This window comes from Sinohyriopsis cumingii, chromosome 15 (assembly GCF_028554795.1).
Source record: "Sinohyriopsis cumingii isolate HCF-2022 chromosome 15, ASM2855479v2, whole genome shotgun sequence".
Classification (NCBI taxonomy): Eukaryota; Metazoa; Mollusca; class Bivalvia; order Unionida; family Unionidae; genus Sinohyriopsis; species Sinohyriopsis cumingii.
Genome location: NC_142975.1, coordinates 8,040,276 through 8,066,467, shown reverse-complemented (window position 1 = coordinate 8,066,467; position 26,192 = coordinate 8,040,276). Strand labels below are relative to the sequence as shown.

General features: G+C 35.8%; 1 protein-coding gene across 1 annotated transcript in view; it reads left to right on the top strand.

Annotated features, from left to right (window-relative positions):
* Positions 1-26,192, top strand: part of LOC149781227 (uncharacterized) — a 74,273-nt gene that overhangs the window by 28,190 nt on the left and 19,891 nt on the right. The window contains exons 5-8 of the mRNA XM_089935310.1: positions 5,199-6,743; positions 14,724-14,947; positions 16,596-16,820; positions 23,692-23,891. Coding sequence (XP_089791436.1) covers positions 5,199-6,743; positions 14,724-14,947; positions 16,596-16,820; positions 23,692-23,891 — 2,194 coding nt within the window. The remainder of the gene's footprint in view (positions 1-5,198; positions 6,744-14,723; positions 14,948-16,595; positions 16,821-23,691; positions 23,892-26,192) is intronic.

The window sequence follows — 26,192 nt, the reverse complement described above, 5'->3', positions numbered from 1 at the left end:
GTATATCCCCTAGGAGTGCAAGACTGAAAGTCATAACTCTCCTTGATGTCAAAACTGGGGTTCAGACTGTCAGTAAAAAAACAACTTTGGTATTAGAACTGGGGATCAGAATAAAAAATTGGGGGTCTCTGAAGTACAAATGAGGGTAAAGGGAAACACATACTGTATGATCCATTTTAAAAATTATTGTGAATATTTATCATTGATTCCCAATAATGTAAAAGAATCATTAGGCAGTTTATGGAAATCTGAAGCAGAATTTTTATGGTTTAGACAGAAAGCGCTTAAAAATCCCGTCTGAAATCCACCTTAAGTATGCCTGGAAATGTTTGTATGGGATGGACTATAACCAAATTCCATACGGTATATTTCCAAATTTCGTATGGATTGTTCACAATTTCCATATGGACTATTGCCAAATTCCATATGGATTATTCACAAATTCCATATAGATTATTGCCAAATTCCATATGGAATTTTAATTTTGTTCCATATGGACAATCTACAGATCTCATGGACTAATTTGCTTATTCCATGGGATTTTCCATAAGAAGTACGTAAAGGAATCCATAACATTTCCATATGGATACACTGAAATCCATATGAGTGGTTCAGCTTTAGTCCATATGGATATTTCTGTAAAAGTATGTATGGATTCCATTATCCGGTCCATATGGAAAATTTCTTATGGGATAATAGCCACAGAAATACTTTGCATGTAGTTTCATGTGGTCACTTCCCTGTGACACCTCACATCAGCCAATGCTTATTCTAACTTGTGGATGATCTTCTGAGCACAACAGATGATTGCCAATCTTTAACAGTAATGTGCTATATGAAGTACACAGCCATGGGCCAGTGCCTTGTATATAGTGTACCCCTCATGGACTTTCAGGAGTCCGAGGCAAAACAGGCTGATGTGGTGCCTTCTTCTATTTTTGGTCCCTTACCTCATTCTTCTTATCAACTCAGACACAGAAGAAGAAATCTGGTAATTGGATAAGGAAATAAATGCAGGCTCCTCCACCTTTCTACAGGGGGGGTGTGGCTGATCTAAGGACTAGCTCCCTCTCCTGTGTTGCATCCCGTTTCCATAAATTCCCTTAGAGGCCCAACTAATCCTCTTCCCATTGAGCATAATGGAAAAATTGGTGGGTCCTCTCTAATCATGACAAGAGGACACCAGCTTCAGTTCTGGGAAGAATCTTCTCTTGCAACGGTCCCCTTGCAAGTCCACAAGTCTCATCCAGTGCTATTAAAGGAAGACATGCACTGCCTTCTGCAGAAGGGTGTTGTACAGAGCACAAGTCTTAAGTCTTTTACTCTTGAATTTTATTGATGTTCATAAACAGTTGGATGGTAATGTTTTGAATAATTATTGTTCTTTCCACCTTCAACAGTCTTCTGCAGGAGGAACAGTCCAAAATGGATACCACAGCATCAGTTTGGAATGCCATAAGGGCCTATCATCTGATCTACATGATATGTACCTTCACCTCCCTTGTTTTCTCCTTACATGGATTAGTATCTTGAGATCGATTTACTTGGGTGGGAAGGTTTTCCAATTTTCTGCTCTGCTGTTTAGTCTAACTTCTCTACCTTGAATGTTTTGACAACTGTTTGATCCACAATAGCCTCTTAGAGTCCCTTGGATGTGATCTGCCCCACTGTTGATCACTAGTGATTTCACTGGGCCTGTTATCCATCTTCAAGAAATTAGAGTTTATTCCATCTCAAGATTTCATACATGTGGGAATGAATTTCCTCACAAACAGGGGATTAGTCAATGTACAGCTAGACTGAGTAGACATAGTCCTGGTCCTGTTGGAGGTGTTTAGAGCCAGCACCTCATAGTTGGATCACCTTAACTATCTTAAGTTTTCTGATGAATTTAAATTCTGCTACAGATCTGGTCTGCTCCAATTTCTCATTGTGGCAAACTGAAAACTGCATATGAATATATGTGCATCTCAGATTTTTCTAATGTTTTGATTTTCTCTATCAGTCTTGAGTTGGTGGGTAAATCGAGACAGGTTTTAGGCCAGAGTCCCCATGGTCAGTAAAAAATCAGACATAACTTTCAGCCAGTGATTCACTTATTGAAGTCTGGATTAAGTTTTGTTTGTGAAGATCAGATCAAGCACCATGTCATTAAAATATATTTAGCAAGAAACTCAATCACAGAAAACTTCTATATCCTCATTGAAATAAAGCATTGACAGTCTATATCATCATTGAAATAAAGCATTGACAGTCTATATCCTCAATGAAATAAAGCTTTGACAGTCTATATCCTCATTGAAATAAAGCTTTGACAGTCTATATCCTCACTGAAATAATACTTGGACAGTCTATTTCCTTAATTGAAATAAAGCTTTGACAGTCTATATCCTCATTGAAATAATACTTGGACAGTCTATTTCCTTTATTGAAATAAAGCTTTGACAGTCTATATCCTCATTGAAAGAAAGCTTGTGTATACCCCTAATTAAAATAAAGATTTAACAGTCTATATCCTTAATTGAATCGAAGCTTTGACAGTCTATTAAGCTTTGACATTTTATATTCTTAATTGAAATAAGGCTCTGACAGTCTATATCCTTAACTGAAATAAAGCTTGTCTATATCTTTAATTGAAATAAACCAAGGTGTTTAATGTTAATTTATGTTCCTCCATGATGTGGATGCACCCTTAAAATCATATCAGTTTTATATTTGAACATAAGCTGGAGTTTCCTAATTTGGAGGTCACTCTAACTGTGCTTAACATGTGGATTATCCAGGAGTTATAGACCATTTTGTCAGGATAGGTCACTCTAACTGAGCTTTACATGTAGATTATCTAGGAGTTATATATCATTTGTCAGGAGAGGTCACTCTAACTGAGCTTTACTTGTGGATTATCTAGGAATTATAGATCATTTTGTCAGGAAAGGTCATTCTGAGATTTCCATGTGGATTAGCTAGGAAGTATGGATCATTTTGTCAGGCATTTAAGATGTAACTGAAATAAATGTTTTGCTTCTCACAGAAAAACAAAGTAGAGACAGTAATATAAATAATGGCTCCTCACTTTCCAGTCCAGGAGGATTTTTGTTATTACAAATACTGGAAAACATACAAAGCAGAACGTCATATTTAAGACATGGATGATGTAACGGCCACAATGATCCAGTCATGAAAACCTTTAAGGTGTATACATGTAATGGCAATCTGCTATTTAATACAAAATTGTCATATAGAAAGTAAAAACAGATTTTTTTAATTAAAAGGAAACTTAATCTTTTCAAGAGCAACAAAATGGAATGAGGCCAAATTTGACAGAAAGCTTTCAGGCATGAAGTCTTTACGGATTTGAATAAATGATGCTGATTCATTGTCAAATATAGCTGCCATTAAAAAAAATATAATAAAAAGAGCCATTTAAATTGCTTCATTTTAACAACTGCTCAACAGAATTTGACAAATTTATCAGAAATAATTTCGGCATGAATGCCTTTAAATTTTGTACAAATGATGAAATCATTCAGTAAATATGGCCACCTTTAATAAACAGACCAAAAATCTTTTCTCAAAAACTGCACAACAGAATTTAATTAAATTTAACAGAAGACCACCATTACAGAATTATAAAAATTCTTGAAACCGCTTCTTGAAAACTGCTTCACAGCATTTGGCAAATATTCAGACATAAAGTTCTTTTAAATTTATATGAATTATGGAGATATGCCATTGAATATGGTCTCCACTAATAAATGTATATCCAAAATACTTAAAACAACCCAGAAACTACTAATAGAATTTGATCAAATATCAGCAGAAAGCATCTGGACAGGAAGGTCTATTAGATTTGTATAAATGATGCTGATCTACTATCAGGTATGGCAACAATTACTAAAACAAGATATACATCAAATATTTCAATATCAGACATGGCAACTGTTACTAAAAAAAGATATACATAAAATATTTCACTATCAGATATGGCAACTTTTTGACTAAAAAAAGCAAAGAAAACATAGAAACTCAGAAAATGCTGGAATTTAACTGCATTTGACAAGAAGATCTTTCAAATCTGTACAAAGGATATTGATTTTCTGTTGTATTTGTCCACACTACTAAAACTGAATGAAACAAAATCTCACTGCTCAACAGAATTTGAAATTATTTTACAGAAAGCAATACAAAATAAACACGTCAAATTTTCACAATTTCTGCTGGTTTATTGTTCCACAACCCCATTGTTACAAAAATTGTAGAATTTGAGTGAGCAAAGAACAGCAGCAGATGTCAGAAATCATCATAGTAACCCATGTTTCATCACCAACTGCCCTTACATTTGGACTTAAAACATATCTTCATAGGGTAATACCAGCTTCTTGTATTTTAAATAGGTTAATATGAAATATTTGTATGCCTGCCAAAACAGTGGAATAGCATATTTTGTAGTGTTAACGTTGTCCAACTTTTCTTTACACCTTTGTTATATTTTGCATTGAGATTATTGCATGCACTGTGGTGGACTATTCATGTTCAACAAGCGCTATCTAGTTGTAGCTGTTTGGAATTTGTTAGTTTCACAAGAATATCTCAGATGGTTTCAACACTCGACAGTTACAAGAAAAGATGAAATGATCTCGTTATTTCATACAAATTCTTTTCAACCAGAAGAGCATTAGTCTCTTCAAGGGACTCTTGTTAAATTTACCTAATTATCAGATCAAAATAATAATGAATTTTCCTTATAAGATTCCAGTACCAGAGAATTTAGTTGATATTAGTATGTGAAATGTTAGAGGCAATATTTTATAATTACAGCTTAGAGTAACATTAGTATAGGAATAGAAGTAGTACAATCAAACATAAAAGGTATCAACTTGTGTAGCATAAATATTGATTATGTGTTACCAAAGACCAAAATATTGAAAATAGCTCATTTAATCAGGAACACAGTCTTTTATAATCTGAAAATTGTTAAATGTGACTGTTAGGTAAGGTGACATTAAGTGTAGACTGGTCCAAGTTGTTATCATTAACACTAGAAATGTGCATGCAGTTATGTGTCTGAATGTCATGGGGATTAGACAATTACATCTAGCTGATGGCATGAATTGGTAATCCACAGAACTCTGGTACATTATACCAATTCGTCCAATTTATTCACTACCTGACTGATGGATCTTTTTTCTTTTTTACAGCTGGACAAACAGGATTTTCCCCCCAGCAGTATGGGCAGAATTTCCAACTAAGGAATCATATGCCACCAGGCCATCTATCAAATGTACCAAGTAATCAAAACCAGCAGAGAGAAATGGGGATGAGGAAAGGGTCTCGACAAAGAGGTGGCCAAAGAAGTGATCGCAGAGGGCGAGGTAGAGGCCGAGGGAGAGGGCGAGGCCAAGGTGGAAGAAAAAGAAACAACACAGATGAAAAGAATAGTGAGGTTGGCTCTGAGTGTGGAAATGAAGAAAGTGATGAGAGTGAAGAAGACTATTCTGATTCAGAAGATACAGATGCAGAAATTGCAGATAAAACCAAACCAAAAGGCCATGAATTCAAGACGTCAACAGATTCATTGAGGAAAGACAAAACTCCTCAAAAGAAAAGCATGGAAGACCCAGGTAATCACACAGACAGAGAACCCACTGAACCTCCAGAAGAAAATGAAGTCTTTGAGTATTTGATAAAAGAGGTGGGAGGTCCTATATCTGTGAACAATATAGTTGCAAAGAAGCTGTTCCCAGTAGAATTTGATATTCCAAGCTGGTTTCGTAGCCATCAAAAACGATTTATTATGTTTGAAAACAAAGAGAAGAATTATCAGTTTATTGTTCCCTTTTACAGAGAAGCAACATTTTGCTTGGATTATAATCGTCTAGGCAAGCAAGAAAGGTGTGACCAGTCTGATTGTCCTTATGCACATATTTGCAAGGATTTTATCGGTGGTTGTTGCAAACAAGGAAAGAAATGTCCATTTTCACACAACTTTTATGACAGAGCAAATGCTGGTATGATATCAAAGCTGGGACTGGATATCTTCAGTAATGAAGAGATACGTGTGATCTACAATCAGCGGTTTCCCCATGTTTGTGGCAAACACACTCCAACTCGTATCTGCCGTCTCCCAGCTTGTGCTTATCTACACATTTGTATAAAAAATCTGTTTGGCAGATGTGAAAATGGATCCGATTGCAAACTGAGCCACACCTTTGAAACAGAACAGAATAAAAGTGTTATAAAAGCCTACCAGATAGCACATTGGAATGAGCCTTTATTAAAGAAGGTGATTTTCTTGTCTGCCGTCACCAGTAAAGGAAACACAGATCATGACTCCAAAGAATCAATACCTGACAAGAGAAGCATGTCCCAGAATAAATTGAACAGAAGAGCAGACAGCACCAGAAACCTTCAGAATGAGCAGAAAAACAAATCTCATGGTAGAAGTAAATCTATTGATGCTAGGAAATTACATGGAGGATCTTTTGCTGTTCCCTCCAATGAAAGCCATGGTTACGACATTGATGGTGAAGAACAGATGAATAGCAGACAGGAAGAAGTAAAACCTTCATCTAAAAGGAGAGACTTGCAGAAAGATAGGATACAAAGGGAAGAGAAATCTGCTGGAAGAACTGGCTCACTGGAACCAAAGTCTGTCAATCCAGACAAAAATGATGGAGGCATAAAAACAAAGGGACCCAGGCCAAGAAATAAATTAACCAATAAAGAAGATGAAACTTCTGCAAGTATGTTTATTTTGTAGTGATTATTAATAGATATATTTCTAAAAGAATTACATAAAACAATGACCTTTAAGTCTGATGTATGAATAACTGAATTTCATTTAGCTGAGGACCGCTTGGTGCTTTACGTACTCATAGACTTCTTGATTGGGACATAATCTCTATAAAAATATTAAAATGTTTCAGGATTCCCAGATCATAAAAATCTGAAAGTTTTCAACAGAATAGAGTCTTTGGTATGATGTGCAATGTTGGCACAAGGTATTGGATTTGACATAATTTAACATGTACCTGTGAAAGCCTGGACCAAAATCTTTGGTAGTCGTGTGGGCCATTGGTGACATGCAAAAACTCATTTCTAATGCTTTAATAATTATATTTGATTGCTAATGTCATGGAGAAAACATTTTGGAAATTCTCTTGCTAAAAAATAGCATTTGGTTGTACACATTATTGTAATCCTTCTGTCTTGGTTGTACACATTATTGTAATGCTTCTGTCTTGGTTGTACACATTATTGTAATCCTTCTGTCTTGGTTGTACACATTATTGTAATGCTTCTGTCTTGGTTGTACACATTATTGTAATCCTTCTGTCTTTGTTATTCACATTATTGTAATGCTTCTGTCTTGGTTGTACACATTGTTGTAATCCTTCTGTCTTGGTTGTACACATTATTGTAATGCTTCTGTCTTGGTCATACATGTTATTGTAATCCTTCTGTCTTGGTTGTACACATTATTGTAATCCTTCTGTCTTGGCTGTACAAATTATTGTAATCCTTCTGTCTTTGTTATTCACATTATTGTAATGCTTCTGTCTTGGTTGTACACATTGTTGTAATCCTTCTGTCTTATGGCAATCCTTCTGTCTTGGTTGTACACATTATTGTAATGCTTCTGTCTTGGTTGTACACATTGTTGTAATCCTTATGTCTTATGGCAATCATTCTATCTTGGTTGTACACATTATTGTAATCATTCTGTCTTGGTTGTACACATTATTGTAATCCTTCTGTCTTGATTGTACACATTATTGTAATGCTTCTGTCTTGGTTGTACACATTGTTGTAATCCTTATGTCTTATGGCAATCATTCTGTCTTGGTTGTACACATTATTGTAATCATTCTGTCTTGGTTGTACACATTATTGTAATCCTTCTGTCTTGGCTGTACAAATTATTGTAATCCTTCTGTCTTGGCTGTACACATTATTGTAATCATTCTGTCTTGGTTGTACACATTATTGTAATCCTTCAGTCTTGGTTGTACACACTGTAATCATTCTGTCTTGGTTGTACATATTATTGTATTCCTTCTGTCTTGGTTGTACTCATTATAATCTTTCTATCTTGGTTGCACACATTATTGTAATCCTTCTGCTTTGGTTGTACACGTACATGTTATTGTTACTGATTTTGCTTGCTTGTACAGGTGTTTAGGCTCAAATAAACAGTAACAAAAGAAAGAGTGAAAACAACAAGCTTTGACAAATGTAACAAATAATTTATTTCCCTGGAAAAACTCAGTAAAAATGAAAAATTAAGAACTTATGGTTTTAAGAACAAAAAATCCAAAAATAATCCAAGAATAATCCACGAATTAAATTTAGAAGTCCTAATAATGAAATGTTCTAATGAATTCAAATTAAGTCCCAAGGAAGAATCCAAAGTTTAAAGCAATAACATATACTGTAGTCAGTATAGAGCTGATGTGTACAGTCCTTTATGAAACACAGAAAAAATTATTCTGGTGTTTGAATTCCGAATAAAATTTAAATAATTGTCTTTGTCCAAGAATTCTGTATAAGCACTCAGATATTTCCAGGATAAAGAATTAATTCTTTTGAATCCAGATAATTTGAATAAAAATTAAATTGTAACTCCAACTGAAACAATACATTTTCCAGTTTAAAGAAAAAGCCCAGACTGCCCAAATACCTCAATAAACAAAGATTATACAGTAACTTGAAATGTAAAACTGACTCGTTGATGAGGGTCAGCCTTCCAGAATCTTCAAGAAGTATTACATCTAAAAGCACTTAGTCCCAGTATGACCTTGACAAAAACCAATCATTTTACTTGAAGAATAAGATAAAAATAAAAAGTTGTTTACTTCTCTCACTGATTTCTAATTCAGGGTTGGAAACCAGGTCAGCTTTAGGTGTTTACATCTAAAGAGTCAAGGTCAAACTATTTTCTGAAAAAATATCAAGTTCCTAGCAAACAGAACTACATTTTTTTGACATATAATGAAATTAAAAATAAAAGATTTTAAAACTTACAAACAGTTAAATTAAATTAAATATAAATTAAATCAAATATACATAACAATGTTGCTGCAATGATTGTGTCACACTGGAAACCTGCACCTCTGACAATTCTGCCTGAGTATGCAACATCATAATCCTTGGTACTAATGCTAAACATTCAAATGATCAAATGAAGAAGACAAGACCAGCATTAAGCACTACAGTGTCATCAGCTAAATTGTATTCTACAGTGTTGTCAGCTAAATTTCATTCTACAGTGTTGTCAGCTAAATTTCATTCTACAGTGTTGTCAGCTAAATTGTATTCTACAGTCTTGTCAGCTAAATTTCATTCTACAATGTTGTCAGCTAATTTGTATTCTACAGTGTTGTCAGCTAAATTGTATTCTACAGTTGCCAGCTAAATTGTATTCTACAGTGTTGTCAGCTAAATTTCATTCTACAGTGTCATCAGCTAAATTGTATTCTACAGTGTTGTCAGCTAAATTGTATTCTACAATGTTGTCAGCTAAATTGTATTCTACAGTGTCATCAGCTAAATTGTATTCTACAGTATTGTCAGCTAAATTGTATTCTAGTTGTCAGCTAAATTGTATTCTACAGTGTTGCCAGTTAAATTGTATTCTAGTGTTGTCAGCTAAATTTCATTCTACAGTGTCATCAGCTAAATTGTATTCTACAGTGTTGTCAGCTAAATTGTATTCTACAGTGTCATCAGCTAAATTGTATTCTACAGTGTTGTCAGCTAAATTGTATTCTACAGTTGCCAGCTAAATTTTATTCTACAGTGTTGTCAGCTAAATTTCATTCTACAGTGTCATCAGCTAAATTGTATTCTACAGTGTTGTCAGCTAAATTGTATTCTACAATGTTGTCAGCTAAATTGTATTCTACAGTGTCATCAGCTAAATTGTATTCTACAGTGTCATCAGCTAAATTGTATTCTACAGTATTGTCAGCTAAATTGTATTCTACAGTGTTGTCAGCTAAATTTCATTCTACAGTGTTGTCAGCTAAGTTGTATTCTACAGTTGTCAGCTAAATTGTATTCTACAGTGTTGCCAGCTAAATTGTATTCTACAGTGTTGTCAGCTAAATTTCATTCTACATTGTCATCAGCTAAATTGTATTCTACAGTGTTGTCAGCTAAATTGTATTCTACAGTGTCATCAGCTAAATTTCATTCTACAATGTTGTCAGCTAAATTGTATTCTACAGTGTTGTCAGCTAAATTTCATTCTGCCTTATCTAACAATGTCATGAACATCAACATTAAAAGATAAGTAAAAGTGGGAAAGAAAAAAAACTGTACAGGATTGGATTGATAATGTCAAACTATTGATAAATGAAACAGATGTACTTTAACATTGATTTTTGTCACAAAGGTACTTTAATATTATGTGATGCAACAGTACTTTAACATTGATATGTGACACACAGGTACTTTAACATTGATATGTGATACAAAGATACTTTAACATTGATATCTGATAAAAAGGTACTTTAACATTGATATGTGATACAAAGGCACTTTTGCATTGATCTGTGACACAGAGGTACCTTAATGTTGATATGTGATAGAGAGGTACTTTAACGTTGATATGTGATAAGAAGGTACTTTAACATTGATATGTGATACAAAGATACTTTAACAATGATATGTAATACAAAGGTACTTTAACATTGATATGTAATACAAAGGTACTTTTGCATTGATCTGTGACACAGAGGTACCTTAATGTTGATATGTGATAGAGAGGTACTTTAATGTTGATATGTGATAGAGAGGTACTTTAATGTTGATATGTGATAGAGAGGTACCTTAATGTTGATATGTGATAGAGAGGTACTTTAACGTTGATATGTGATAAAAAGGTACTTTAACATTGATATGTGATACAAAGATACTTTAACAATGATATGTGATACAAAGGTACTTTAACATTGATATGTAATACAAAGGTACTTTTGCATTGATCTGTGACACAGAGGTACCTTAATGTTGATATGTGATAGAGAGGTACTTTAACGTTGATATGTGATAGAGAGGTACTTTAACGTTGATATGTGATAAAAAGGTACTTTAACATTGGAATCTCGGCCAATATGTGTAAGTAAGAAAGCTTGCCAGTAGCTTCTTGTGAGTAATGGTGGTTCTATCCAGTGTTTTCCTGGGTTTTTTTTCCACCATTTATACTGGCCACCGTGTATAGCCTATCTTGTGCTGAAGAATGGCATTAAATCATGTAATAACATCAACAACCTTAATATTGATATGTGATACAAAGGTACTTTAGCACTGTTTATGTTATAGAGAGGTATTTTAACTTTGAAATGTGATACAGAGTACTTTAACAATGATATATGTGATACAGAGGTACTTTAACAATGATATATGATACTGAGGTACATTAATATTGATATGTGATACAGAGGTACTTTAACATTTATATGTGATACAGAGATATTTTAACAATGATATGTGATATAGAAATACTTTAACTCCTATTTGTCATCACAAATAGCATTCCGATCTAAATTTCTTACAGTATTGTACCACAAGAATGACTGATTCTGTCTTTTACGCTTGATCAGTTGTATTTAGACCGAGGTGCTTCAAAAATTGAACTTTTTGCAGGATTCTGATAATTAAAGTCCAAGGATACATTTCTTCAATAACTGATGGTCAGCAGATGCCGAAAACTGTTAAATCAATTTTTAATATTGAAAGTATAAGACTAGCAACTGACAGTAGGCACTATCACTACATAGAGCTATAAATTACCACTTAGATAAACACTGTTAATATTTTATGAAATACTAAAAGTCATTTACATTCTTTTGCATTGCTTAAGTATCATTTAATTACACATAGTTGTTAGTACATATGGTTCTTAATACAAATAGGTAGTATTTTTTTAAGGTCTTTCCTCACTGATGGTGGATTTATTTTTAAATTGTCATTTGTCTGTAGGGGCAGATGACTTTATATTATTTATTTTCAGCCATCATGTATCCATTATCAATTGTAGTTTCAAACTTTAATAAAAACAATGTACCAATTTTATACAAATTTGGCAGAGAGATTTCTGGCATGTAGGCCTTTCATATTTTTACCTCATGGTGATGCTGATCCATGGTCAGATACAGCCACTGTAATCAAGAATAGAACAACATCTAAAAGACTTCTACAAACTGGTGAATGGAATCTGATCAGCTCTAATAGTAAGCATCTTGGAATTTTAATTTTATACTGATGATGCCAACCCACATTAAAATTTAGCTGTAATTACTAAAACTGAAATCTTGTCTGTTGTCCCTCAGCATTTTATTGCTGTTTCTCATAAAAATCCATTTGACCAATTTTAGCCAAACTTCGCACAGAACATTCAGGCTTAAAGATTTATAAAAATTTATAGAAATGATACCAATATGCTTTTAAATATGACTGCAATAATTAAAAATAAAAAAAGAACTTAAAATTACTACTTTTCCAAACTTGCTGAATACAGTTTTGTCACATTTGACAGAAAGCATGCAGATATAATGGCCTTTCAGATTTTTATAAATGACGCTGATTCACCATGAAAATATTGTCATGATTACTAAAATAAAATAACCTCTAAACAATATCTCCTAATAGAATTGAACAAGCTAAACTTTAAGCATTCTTTCTTAAAGACCATGCAACAAATGATGCTGATCTGTTTTCACTTATAGCTGTAAATAACTATATAAAAAAAACACCAACAAACTATAAATGAACTTTTCTCCAAAACCACTTTACGAATTGTGATCAGATATGACAGATGAATTCTTGCTGCTCAATGCCTTTAAGACTGATGAAAATGATGCTGTTCTGCCATAAAATATGACTGCCACAAAATATGACTGCCATAATATATGACTGCCACAAAATATGACTGCCATTATCATATTTGCTAGCTTATAAGATATGTTAAACTGCACACAATGGCAGCTGCAGATCTGGGTCTGTACATTTAAGAATAATCAGTAGAACAAACAACATAGACCCTGATCTGCAGGCACATTATGCTATGGCAGATCTTGAACTTTCTTTGTTGTTTAATGCACTTTGACTCGACTTTTATAAGTGAGTATATATGATAACAGAATAAGCAGAAAAATATGTACGCAACTTAGAAAACACACTGAACAGGTTTGAACAACCTGCATAGGGGCCATTGAATCAGAGGGATGGATATCTTGATGAGTTTTGCACCCTCATTGCAAAACTAGGTCACGGTAAAACATTTTATGCTTCACTAATTTTGGGCCAAAGTTGTTTTTATTTAATGCATCCATCTTTGTTTATGTTAGAATTATTTAACTTGATTGTATGTATCTCACCATTATAACAAAAGAAGGCTACTGTTACCTACATTTCACATTTTTGTGGCTTAACCTTTGCATGTAACTTAGTTTTTGGTACTCTGTATAAATACTCTTATACCAAAAATCATGCAACTTCACCAAGGAATACAACTTAATGAGCACTACACCCTCATGACAATGTAGATCACTGTGTACCATTTTTCAACCTTCATTGACTTTGGTTTGGTCTCAAGCATGGCTTCATGCCAGAATCATCAAACTAGATGATTACATGCATCCCTTTATGGCAAAAAAATCACTGTGACCTTCACATTTTACTGAACTCTGTTTTTGCATTCAGTTAATGACCTTGTGGATTTTCTTCCAGAGCTATGAAATTTGGTAAGAAGCTGTATCTAGATGAGTATTACAACCTCAGTTTAAAAGTAGGTCACTGTGACCAATATTTCATGTTTAACTGACTTAGGTTAGTTTGTAGTTTACTGAAATCATTAAAGTAGATGATTGTATAGATATCTCTTGGGTACCACATATAGACAAAGAAGGTCTCTGTGATCTACATTTCACATTTTACTGCCTTAGCTAAAGTTTATGCATCTAGCTCCTGACTACATAATTTGTCTGCATTGCTATATATGTACTATCCTGTCTAAAATCATTAAATTTACTGTATCCTGATGTGTATTTCTTCAATTTAGTAGTAGGTCATTATGACCCATATTTTACATTAAGTGACTTGGGGTTAAACTGTATGTTTGATGGTCCTTTCTCTGGCACATGAAAGTGATGATGAGATGGATCCCTTACAACAGAAGATAGCTATTATCAGCACAATGCTGGCTGCATAGTGCCAGTTAGAAGTTAAAATGATAAAATGATTTAGAATTCAGATCAGAAGAGAATTCTTGAAGAGAATTCTTTTTTCTTCAAATAAACCCCACAAGTTAAAACTAGGGCTAACATTTTGTTGTTAAGAGACTTTAGTTTGGATTTGTTTTCTGCATAATTAATAATGTACTCAGTGGCTACTGGACACTACCAGAAGTAGACTTTCGGTATGTAAAAATCGATGAGGGTCCCAATATAGAGCAGTTCTTCAGCTGACTGTGATACCCTCTTTAAATAAAGTCATTATTATTATTATTATTATTATTATTACTATTACTATTATTATTATTATTAGTATTATTGATTACACTCTGGTTTGCTGACCCATTCGTATTCTCTCAGGACAGGTTTCGTTGTATCCACAATCTAATTTTGCTTTTCCTTGCAAAAAACAAACTTGTTTTAAACATTCACAATGAAATAGATTCCAAAGTAATTGACGGTACTTATTATTTTAATGTCGTTTAGATGCAGTTCTGGAGACGGCTGCTGCCCAATCCAGTCCGATCTGTGACCTCTATCTTGTCGACAAGTGCAAGACAGTTACCTGTAAATTTCATCACCATAACAGCATCAAGCTGCCATACATCTGGCAGATTCAGATGTTTAATTCATGGCTGACTCTGGACAAGCTGCAGATGATTGAAGTGGAAAGAGCTTTTTGTAATAAGAGTTGCACCATTCAGACATCGGTGAGGATATGTGTGCTTTTTTTTAAACATTAGCTGGTGACATTAGAGTAACAAAAATTGTCAGGCAGGATATGCTGTGACTTTTAAGGGATATGTTCAGTGACATTTAAGTGATTTTGTATGCATGTGCAGTGCATCACTTAGAGGTGCAAGACTGAGAGTCAAGAATCTTGTTGGTGTCAGAACTGGGGGTCAGACTGAGTATAAAACAAAGCTTGGTGTCAAAACTGGAGGTAAAAATTAAAAATGTGGTGGTCTCTGGATGCTCAGATGAGGGTAAAGGGAAACACTGCATGTGCGAGGTGTTACAGTTATCTGGTCTTGAAATATATCTTTCTCCCTTAAAATGACCTTTTTTTGTCAGAGCCTATTGTTTATATAGGCTAAATACAAAAAATAGAATATTTAGATTTTTTCCCAGTTCAGAAAAATTGTTTCTGTTTGAAAGAGAATTTTTGGATTATTGTGTATATTTACTTATATGTTGGCTCCATGTACTAATGGAAATGTCTTAAATCTGTTTTCTATGTTGTTGGCTCCATGTGCTAATGGAAATGTCTTACATTTGTTGTCTATGTTGGCTCAAAGTGCTAATGGCATAGTCTTACATCTGCTATGTTGGCTCCAAGTGCTAATGGCATAGTCTTACATTTGCTATGTTGGCTCCAAGTGTTAATGGCATAGTCTTACATGTTATCTATGTTGGCTCTAAGTGCTAATGGCATAGTCTTACATCTGCTAACAGCATAGTCTCATATCTGCTATCTATGTTGTTTGCAGTTGGACTCAGTTTTTAAGCAAGTAATGTACAGCACATGCCAAGAAGTTGAATTTATAAATAAACTAACATCACCAGGTTCAAAGTGTAATGCAAACATATTTTTATATCTGCAGTTGTGTGAATATATTGCTATATACATTCCTCAGGCCATCAGTATCTGTGCATCCATCCCTCCTTCCATCTGTGTCTGTGCATCCATCCATACATCCATCCCTCCTTCCATCTGTGTATGTGCATCCGTCCATTCATCCATCCCTCCTTCCATCTGTGTATGTGCATCCATCCATCCATCCCTCAGTCCATCTGTGTATGTGCATCCATCCATACATCCATCCCTCAGTCCATCTGTGTATGTGCATCCATCCATACGTCCATCCCTCAGTCCATCTGTGTATGTGCATCCATCCATACATCCATCCCTCAGTCCATCTGTGTATGTGCATCATATCCCTTAAACTTCATTTCTCAGTGTCTCATTCCATCATTGTCTGTGCTTCATCCATTCCTCAGTGTCTCATTCCATCATTGTTTCTGCTTCATCCATTCCTCAATGTCTCAGTCCATCAGTGTCCATCCATCCAACTACCTTTCAGTATCTTCATGAACTCCAAAACTAAATGAGGAAAGGTGATCATGTTTGCTAAGATGTTTCTTTAGATAGATGCAAACAAAGTTTAGGATCTTTGACCCCCACTCCCAATCCCCCTGGGTAGAATCGGAGAGTCAGTATATTTGTAATTGCTTCTATCTAAAGCAAAAATGGTAATAAAATTCTGATTGAAGGTATGAAATTATGTTTTTACCCTGTTGCTCCCTTTATGCTAAAGACAGTTGCATTGTATGCAGTGTTCATTATATAATTTTTAGATCTTTTATGAGGGCCGCAACTACAATGCTAAACTTGAGCTAGACACCATGACTGCAGTTGTAACAGACAGTAGAAGCTCCAGTTTCACCATGAACACCAGTGCAAGACGATTGTCCACTAAGTCCTATGCCGAGGGAGCCAAGCCATCTGCAGAGGACCTCTTCAAGACTCAATGGAGATGGTTCTTTACAGATGAATTTGGGAATTTTTGTCTACTGGAACCTGTAAGTTTTCTTATCAATGTGTTAAATAAAATATGCGCTGAAGTCAATATATTTGAAAGGATATGATCAAATTTTTATTACTGACAAAAAAATGTTTATAATATGGTACAAAATATAAAACATATTTGTTTGTAACATATTGTTCACTCAGTAATGTGGAGATGGATATGAGGATTTGGTGCTGGTGCACACTACTTCTGGTCAATGTAAAGTCAATCACGTGGATTCACTCTCAGATTTTTTTGCAGCTATTGGGTTTTTTAGGGCACCCTACACAGAGTTTACTGAATTCATCCCATGAGTAAACAAAAACAAACCGATGGGAGATGCCATAAACCTTACCATGGCAGCTGTTAATTTCATACATTTACCTTTACAAGCTGTCAATTTCACACCTGTAGCTGTAGTAACACTATCTGTGATACTAATCAGTAGCCTAGCTGGGCATATATATATATATATATATATATATGCACAGATCAGCTTTTGTTTGGTTGGACATAATGCCATTATCTCACACATGAAAGGCTATACAAGGTGGCCTGAGTGGATTTGGTGGAGGATTAACCCTTTGAATACCCAGAGAAGAACCACCGAACCATGGGAAGCTACTGGTATTGAATTTCCTCACATACCCACACTGGTATTGAGTTTCCTCACATACCCACACTGGTATTGAGTTTCCTCACATACCCACACTGGTACTGAGTTTCCTCACATACCCACTGGTATTGCGTTTCCTCACATACCCACATTGTTCAGACTAAGAATCAAACCCATGCAGACAGAGGCATTATGTGAGTGATCTGCAATGGTTAGCACCATAGTCCACTCAGCAAGCTGTGGCCCCTGTACAGGCATGAGAAACGTAGAAGAATTACCATATTTTAATCTCTCTTCTGCTTCTAACAGCATGTATATCGGGCAGATCACTTAATTACACCACATGTCCCTGTTTTTTGATCATGTGTATATGTACCTACAAGCATACACACATGCATATATTTACTTACTATTCTGCATCCTGCAGTACATTCAGTGTTCTTCCTCATTTTATTAGATTTCATAAAAGTGTTTGGTATCTTGGTTAGGAGCTTGTCTTAGTTTTCTCTTTAATTTCCGAACTATTTACAAGACCATCTTTAAACAAATTATTGAGACCAGCATACAAATAAATGTTCTTTTTAAAAATCAATATATAATGTTTGCTTCTTGCTCCAATGTGCATTAGCACCAGAGACATGTAGGACCATATTATTAGGCAACATGCTAAAATGGCATTGGTCAAATTGATACCAAGGCAAGCATTAATTTTACATTTTGGAAATATGCATGTATACTATACTGAATCTGTATACTTTGAGAAGTTCTTTGTTGTATTATATATCTGGAGATTTCAGCATGTGCTGCAAAAAGAATGGAAGAGCTTGAAATCTTAGCTCACATTTTCCACAGTTAACTCACTCATATACACGCCTGTTGTATTGCTCTTAGTTGTCCTGGTCCTAGTGACAATCCATGATGAATTACCACATTTGGGCTTTGATCAGCAATACAGAGAAATTAATCAGTTAGTAACTGGATTCCAGTCTGATGCCTTAGTTACTTTTGTTATTTGGAATATCGTCCTTCATTTCATTGGACTTAGTGTTGTCATCATGTCTTTGGGTGATTTTCATCATTTACAGTGACTTTTGGCATAATTGTCTTCAGTCTTGTAATTTTCAGCATTGTGTTTAATAATTTAGCCCTTTGCCTTGCACCTATTTCCTGTTTATACATCTGATTGTTAATTTTAATTGGGTTTTAGTATACTTGCTTGTGGTAGGTGCTTCTTTATTGTTATCCTTTTATAAGTAACCAGCTTTAGGGCATGCATTACCATCTCCAAATTTATCCTGGTTTTGTTAGGTTTTGAATTTTCATTCAGCCTTCAGTAATTGCCACAAGTAGTTGGCAAATGTAGCCATTAGAAAGCTGTTTGGGTCACTCACCCCACCTGTACGGCTTGCATTTATGTGCTTGCAAGGATGGATGTCCTTTGAATACAGTACCCTCTGATCAGAAGAGGTGTGGGACTTGGCAGAAAGCTGCCACTCCTGTCAAGGCAGTAAGAAGATAGCTCCTAATTTTAGGAAACCCAAGCTTCAAAGAGGGAGGGATCAGTGACACTTCCTGGTCTGGGGAAGTCACCAAAATGTTTGACCAACGTCCATCTCTGTGCAAGGGAAGCGCAGTTATCTTCTCTCTTGGGTAGATCATAGACCTGCATTCATATCAAGATCTCATTGATTAGACTTGAATTCCATGAATAAAGACTCCAAAATCATGTTGCCATTACCTGATTGGTCATTGGCTGATGACCAGAAACTGTACACTGGGTTCTGGTCAGTGGCGCCAGACTTTATTCACCATGTAAAGTGATCAGTACTGGTCACTCAGCACCTGTCACTGGATAAGACAATTTGTTACTGAGTATACTGGCAATGGGTACCTGGTCGCTTGACACAGGGCTTTGATTACCAGTAGAGGGAAAGTGATCAGTTGATACCTCTCTTTTTATGCAGCTTTTATCACCCATGAGGTAAAGGGATTCAGTCAACACTCCCCTTTTCTTATATTTCCACAAGATCTCACCAGTTTTAGGAAGTCACATCATCTAGTGCTTTGTTACCCTCTCCCATGACACCATGGATGAGTTTCAGTATATTTATGGTTTGGTGGATTGGGCATCTCCTCCCACTTCATTACTGAGTAAAAATGGAGGGCTTCACCACTCCACTAATTGATCAAAATGCATTTTCTTTAAAAGATTTCATATTCCAAAGAGAGCATAAATGGGATAGCCCTGTTTTCCTCATGAGTAGAGACAGGACATTTGCACCCTTATCATGTTAAATTTAAGTCGCCTTCAACATGGCATTAGGATGGACAGGATAGTCCTGAGAGCAACAACAAGATGACAAACTCTCAAGATCTACATGTCCACCATAGTTAGAGTCTATTATATTATGATGTCTGTCCATCTGTCACCAGTTTAGTTTCTGCATAATAGCTTGTGTTGTCTAAAATCTACAGTTACAAGACTCTGTGGATTTGCTTGCACTTGTGGTAAGGAAGAACCATGTAAAAAAGGTCATAGGTCATGGTCATTATGACTTAAAGAAGAAAATTATTTCTGCACAATAACTCATTTTCTTCACAATCTACAGTTAACAAACTTTGTGATAATTTGCACTTGTGATATGAAAGTGCAGTATCAATTTTTAGGTTAGAAAGTCAAGAGGACTATTATTATTATGCAGGCACATAATGTGCCATTCACAGTGTACTTGTTGTAGAGTTGATTGAATTCCCAAAAACCCTGGCTGTGTCAGGTCCTTCTCATTTCTTGGGGTTTCTAAATCTAAAATGGACCTCCTTCATATCCCAAACTTAGCAATAGTCAAGGAATATTCACATTAAGTTGACTTAAGGTCAAAGGACCACAACTAAACAGTCAATCCCTATTCATCCATCTTTCTTGAGTCTTGTTTCCAGAAGGGCTAGGATAAGAAGTGTACAGATTCCTATGAAGGGAGGCAGTCAACTCTATGAAGTTGTACATTTCCTTACTTCCTAATATCCCAGTAAGTACCAGTGGCATTTTTCCAGAGGCTTTGTGGGACTTAAAGGATGATGAATGAGTGCTTTGTATAGTTACTGGCTGAACTTCCAGGTTCTTTATCCTTTATCAGGTCCCCTTCCCCACCCTCTTTCATTTTACAAAATAGTCAAGTGAAGAGGTGTACTACACCCTTCTTAGGAACAGTGCAGTAGGGCAGACAACAAACATTCAAAGTCCTGAATTTGATTCCTGAATCCTTCTAATTTCAAAATTGCAAGAATGGTTTGACTCATAATTGTTCCTCTTTACCTGCTCAACAAACATATTCAAGATCGACATGTGAGCTTCACTCAAGAGTGCACTATGGTCAGACAAAAGAGCTGTCATCATTGACCTCCAGAAATGCCTACCTTCACAATGTAATTCTCATGTCCCATGTACAATTCTGGTGTGATTTCGTCTAGTCCTGAAGGCCAGCTTTCAGTTTTGGGCACTTTTCTTTGGCTTGGCATCCATTCACAGAACTTTAACCAGGGAGAAGGGTGTAAAAGTGGCTCACTTTAGTTCCAAGTTCCTTAGAGGTCCCATCCTCCTGTACTTTGAGAACTGCTTAATGTACACCATTTTCAGACATGTCCTTCAGCGTGACTTGTCATTTTGTTGGAACACAGTGGTTCATCTAGTCCTAATCCTCAATCAGGAGAAATCAGAGTTGATCCCTTCTCTGAATTTCATTTGTGTGGGAATGAGTTTCCTCATCTGACAAGGATCATTTCTGTTTTCTCTGTACATGATCCAACACACCATCTCCCATAGCTTGCTTGAGAAGACTTCATTGTCGGCTCATCTCTACTTCTTTCTGCTGTTGACTATGAAGATGGCAATGAACTTAGTTCTTCAAAAAAGGCTTCTTGTGTTGCCTCCCCCAGATCCTGCTGCTCACAAACTGGAGACCTTATAGGGACCCCTGTCTGCTCGGATCCCCTTAGGACCCAAAATGTGTCACCATCTAAGTTTGTGGCAAAATCTGGACAGGTGTCTGTACAAGAGTTCAGCTAGTACTCTGATACTTCACTCCCTCCTGAACACTGGTGCCCTAGATTCACACTGGAGTGCTCACCTAGAGCTTAATGGGATATTACTGCAGGGGATCTGGTCTTGGGATTAATCTTCCCTTCTTACTGACAACTAGAAATGCTGGCTGTTTTCTATATTCACAAAGGTGTGTCAACCGATTCAGACACTGCTGCATCATGGCCACTATGGACAACATGTCGATCATGGCATACCTCTGATATCTAGGGGACACTCATGCACCTTCTTTTTCTTTGGAAGTCTATAACAACTTCCACTGGTCAACTTTAAAAGAGATTGCTTTTAAAGCCTGCTGCATTCAAGGCAAGAGAACTATCCTGGAGTCAGTTTGTCTCAATTGGGACAAATCCTCAGAGAACAGTCTCGGTACCAATTTGTAGCAGAGACACTTTTTCAGCTGTGGTTAAAGCCATTAGTAGACTATTATAAGTATACACAGTGAGGTTCAACAACAAACCCCATCTTTATGTCTCTGCAATACCATAACAAAGGGCCTGGGCATTGCATGACTTCAGTCAGACATGGGATTGACTGTACACCTACACCTTAATACCATCAGTGTGATACCCATTAGTCACGACCTATACATCATGACTACCAAAGTGTCCTTACTCAGTACTCACACTGACCTGTTGTTAGATGCCCCTGGAAATTGTCACCGAGGAAGAATATAACTATCACAGCAAACATGATCCAGCCAAATGGAGAATTTCATGTTTCTGATACATTACATCTGGGAAATGAATTGATTTATTAAAGATTATAGAACAATCCTCTTCAATACTCATAAGTTATCTATGGGTTCATTTATAGTGTTGGACTGCCATCTTTCAAAATTGATAAATCACTTTGAGTGTCTGAGACAATTAGTGTCTAACTCTTTAATGCAGATGTGGATTATTTCTTATGTTCTTTTGTCATTATCTAATTCTCCTTATGAACTGTTGTCTCTTAACCTTAAGACTGTTTACTCTTCAAAGCATCTGGAGAGGACTTGCCTTGTCAGTGAAAAAGGGATGAGTGAGTGTTCAATAGTAACAATGATTTGATTAACTTTATATTCTTTGTCAGACTGGGTTTCTAGGCAAGTATCAGTTATGTTTGAGTTCTCCTGATCCAGTGAAAATCCTCAGTTACAGTTAAAATCCTCCGTCAGTTAAGACTGTGATGAGGATGAACAAGATAGACTTCTTTGCCTGAATATGGCATTTCTATTGGTAAAAATAGAAAATGGAAAAGAAAGTATCAAGCCTGTTTTGTTCTCCTTTTCAAAGGTACTTCTTATATTTGGGCAGTAGCCATCTTGAGCTGGATTTTTTTTAAAAAGAGCTTATCAATCTCTCACTGAGAGAGGTCTGTCTTTTAATCCAAGTCTATGATGTTAGATATATTGATGAATCTTGGACATTTCTTAATGATTATTCTGTTGATGATGTCTTGACAGCTACATTTGCACTGTCTCCAGCTTTTCTTCATTCTCCTTTTGGTTAGTGAAGGGATTTGTACATTATGCCCAGTTGTGTCAGTCCATCAAGTTGACAATCCATCCTCCAGTCTGCAGCAGTACCCTACTGACAGCAAATGGTAACTGGTAGAATCAGCAATGCAGTAATAGCAGGTAATGTATAACTACTTTGCAGATGTATTTTTACTTTGTTGGTAAAACTAATTTTATTTGTACAATACTTCCATGCTACTTTTGGAGATTCACTCCCAACTTGAATGTCTCTAATCTTTGGTCACTGATTTATGTGCTGGACTTGTGAATGCAAAGGTGTAAGTTTGAATCCTTCCATAATATCAGCCAGGATAAGCTACCAAGCTTAATCAAAACCTTAGAACGAAGATATTCAGAATAAATGAAGCTGCAGCTAAGGCATGAGACTGGGACCAAGTTGCTTATCATTCTAGGACATACACTAAGGCTGGGATCAAGTTGCTTAATATCATTCTAGGACATACAACTACTTGGTGTTCCAGTTTCTAATTGGATGAGGGAAATTACCTTGAACTGGAGGCTTGTGTCATGAAAGTGCTACCAATGTAATACTATAAGGTAATTGTCATGCAATTAAACCAGTTTCCCTCCTCAAAAATACATTTTTCGCCAAATAGCACAAAATTAAAATCCATGAATATGAATGCACAGTATGTGGTGTCTTTTTCCAGGAATTACTGCAGTTTACCTTGGAGCAGAAGTTTACAAGGAAATGCCAGGACACTTATATGTTTTGCCGTGAAAGCTATAAGTTCAGATACCGCATAGATTTCAATAGCATGCAGCAGATAAATATGGAAACAGGAAAAGTGCGGAAACTCTTACGACGTCCCTTGTTTGTGTCAGCAGAGGATGTGGTGAATAAACAGTAGTAAGTTTGTTTAAAAAAAAGTGTATCCTGTATCAAAGAGAGAAGGACTGATAATATTCTATCATGGTAACGTTTAAGATTGAAAGAAAAATTACTAATCTTGTGTGTGGGGCCAATTTCATATAAATCTCTTTAGACGAGAGGGAATACACTTTTATTTTGTTGAAAGAAGTTGGGGTCTGTACCTATTTCTTTTTTGTATATTTTATTTCTCTATATGACAGAGAACATTATGTTATACTGTCCTTGGTACTGTCCACATGTACAGTTGTGGATAGCATGTATTTGGGGTACAGAAGAAACTTATTGTTTTGGTGTCAAAAGATCCTAGGCCATTGTTAACCCTTTACCTCATAGAGCATAGTTACAAAGTGCAGCACACAATAAATAGAACACCTGTTACCTGTTCGACTCCATACCCATAGGCCTGCCTGTTAACTGTTAAGCAATGTAGTGTATGTTACGTTTAACAGCAATTTTAACCATTTTACATTTTTGGTACACATCTATTATGTAAAGTCCGATTGTTATAGCTGTGTAATTACTTTTCACGGAAGAATTTTTTATGTGTTTTAAAATCTTGAGAGAACTCGTTCACCATCATTTCAGTGAGGCCGTGTGACCAACTGTAGCTACCATTTCTCATACTCGAAATTTACAAGTTTTTTGTCCACGTATACATCATTTAAGTCATCAGAATTTGATAATTTATAAAAACTAATTGCTGTCTACATCAATATCAGAGCCTTTACCAAAGTTATTGAATCTTTCATCGTTGTGATTCCAATCGTGAAAACTTTGTAAGTACTGAATGAAATCTGCGACCGCCATTTTGGAGACTAAAGATTACGACCCAGTTACTTTAAATAGCAGATATCGACCAGTGCATAAACAGTGACCATGTGATCTGACGTAATTGTCATTCACAGAAGTGAATGTAGTATCTAATAGGGGTTTTTCCCTGAAGGTGGCAGTACGAAAACTGGCTCAAAATGGCTGATGTTTAAAGCAGGCGTCAAAAGGCGCTTCCATGCGAATGGGGTAGAGGCGTCCAAAGACACTTGCATGAAGTAAAGGGTTAAGGTCTTAAAGATCATAGATCATATAGTTAAGGTCTTGGGGTCAAAAGATCATAGGTCATATAGTTAAGGTTTTTGGGGTCAAAAGATCATTAGTCATAGTTAAGATCAGTTATACTGTAATAAAAACAGTTTCCTCACAATAACATTACTTTCTATGACAGACTTGGACCGAACTCTGTGGATGGTTCTCACTTAAGATAAAGTACAAGGTAAAATATTTTGGTGTCAGATATCAAGGGTCAAGGTCACTGAAATGAGATAGATTGTTTTTGCAAAATTGCTTTATTTCCTTACCAAAGATTAAGGAGGGATTGCACTTAAGGTATGTGATTTGATGTGATTTTGATTTTTAACGTAGCTTTGACAATTTTTCAGTCATATCGCTACGATGTCTGCAATGTGCCAGTTTATAGTGATGTCTAGCACTGGGGCATCATGCTGCAGACATGTAGCATGATGTCCCACCCAGTCACATTATCCTGACACCAGGCCGACCAGTCCTAACACTAACCTCTTAATGCTGAACACCAAGCGAGGCAGCTGTTAGTACCATTTTTGTAAGTCTCTGGTATGGCTCGGTCGGGGATCGAACCCACAACCTCCCGCATCCGAGGTGGATGCTCTAACCACTAGGCCACCGGAGCGGTGCACTTAAGGTATAGAAGATGCCACTTAATTTTGAGATGAAAGGTGAAGGTCATTCAAGTTTTTAAGATAAACATGAATTTTGCAGAATATTACTTTCATTGTCAAGCAAGTTCCTAGATCAGACTTTGTGGATGGCTTCCACTTCATGATTCCAGAATAAAAAAGCAATTGCTTGCTTGTCTTTTTGAAGGTAATTGTACTAGTAACAATAATTGTTACATTCAATTTGTTAGTTCCCAAACATATGTAGTAACATTACTCTGTTTCCAGGCACTGATTTTGTGATCCCCAAAACCTTAGTAACAGTACTACATAGCTATCCCCCAAAACCATGTACATGTAGTAACATTACCCATGTACATGTAGTAACATTACCCATGTACATATAGCAACATTACCCATGTACATGTAGTAACATTACCCATGTACATGTAATAACATTACCCATGTACATATAGTAACATTACCCATGTACATATAGTAACATTACCCATGTACATATAGTAACATTACCCATGTACATGTAGTAACCCATGTACATGTAGTAACATTACCCATGTACATGCAGTAA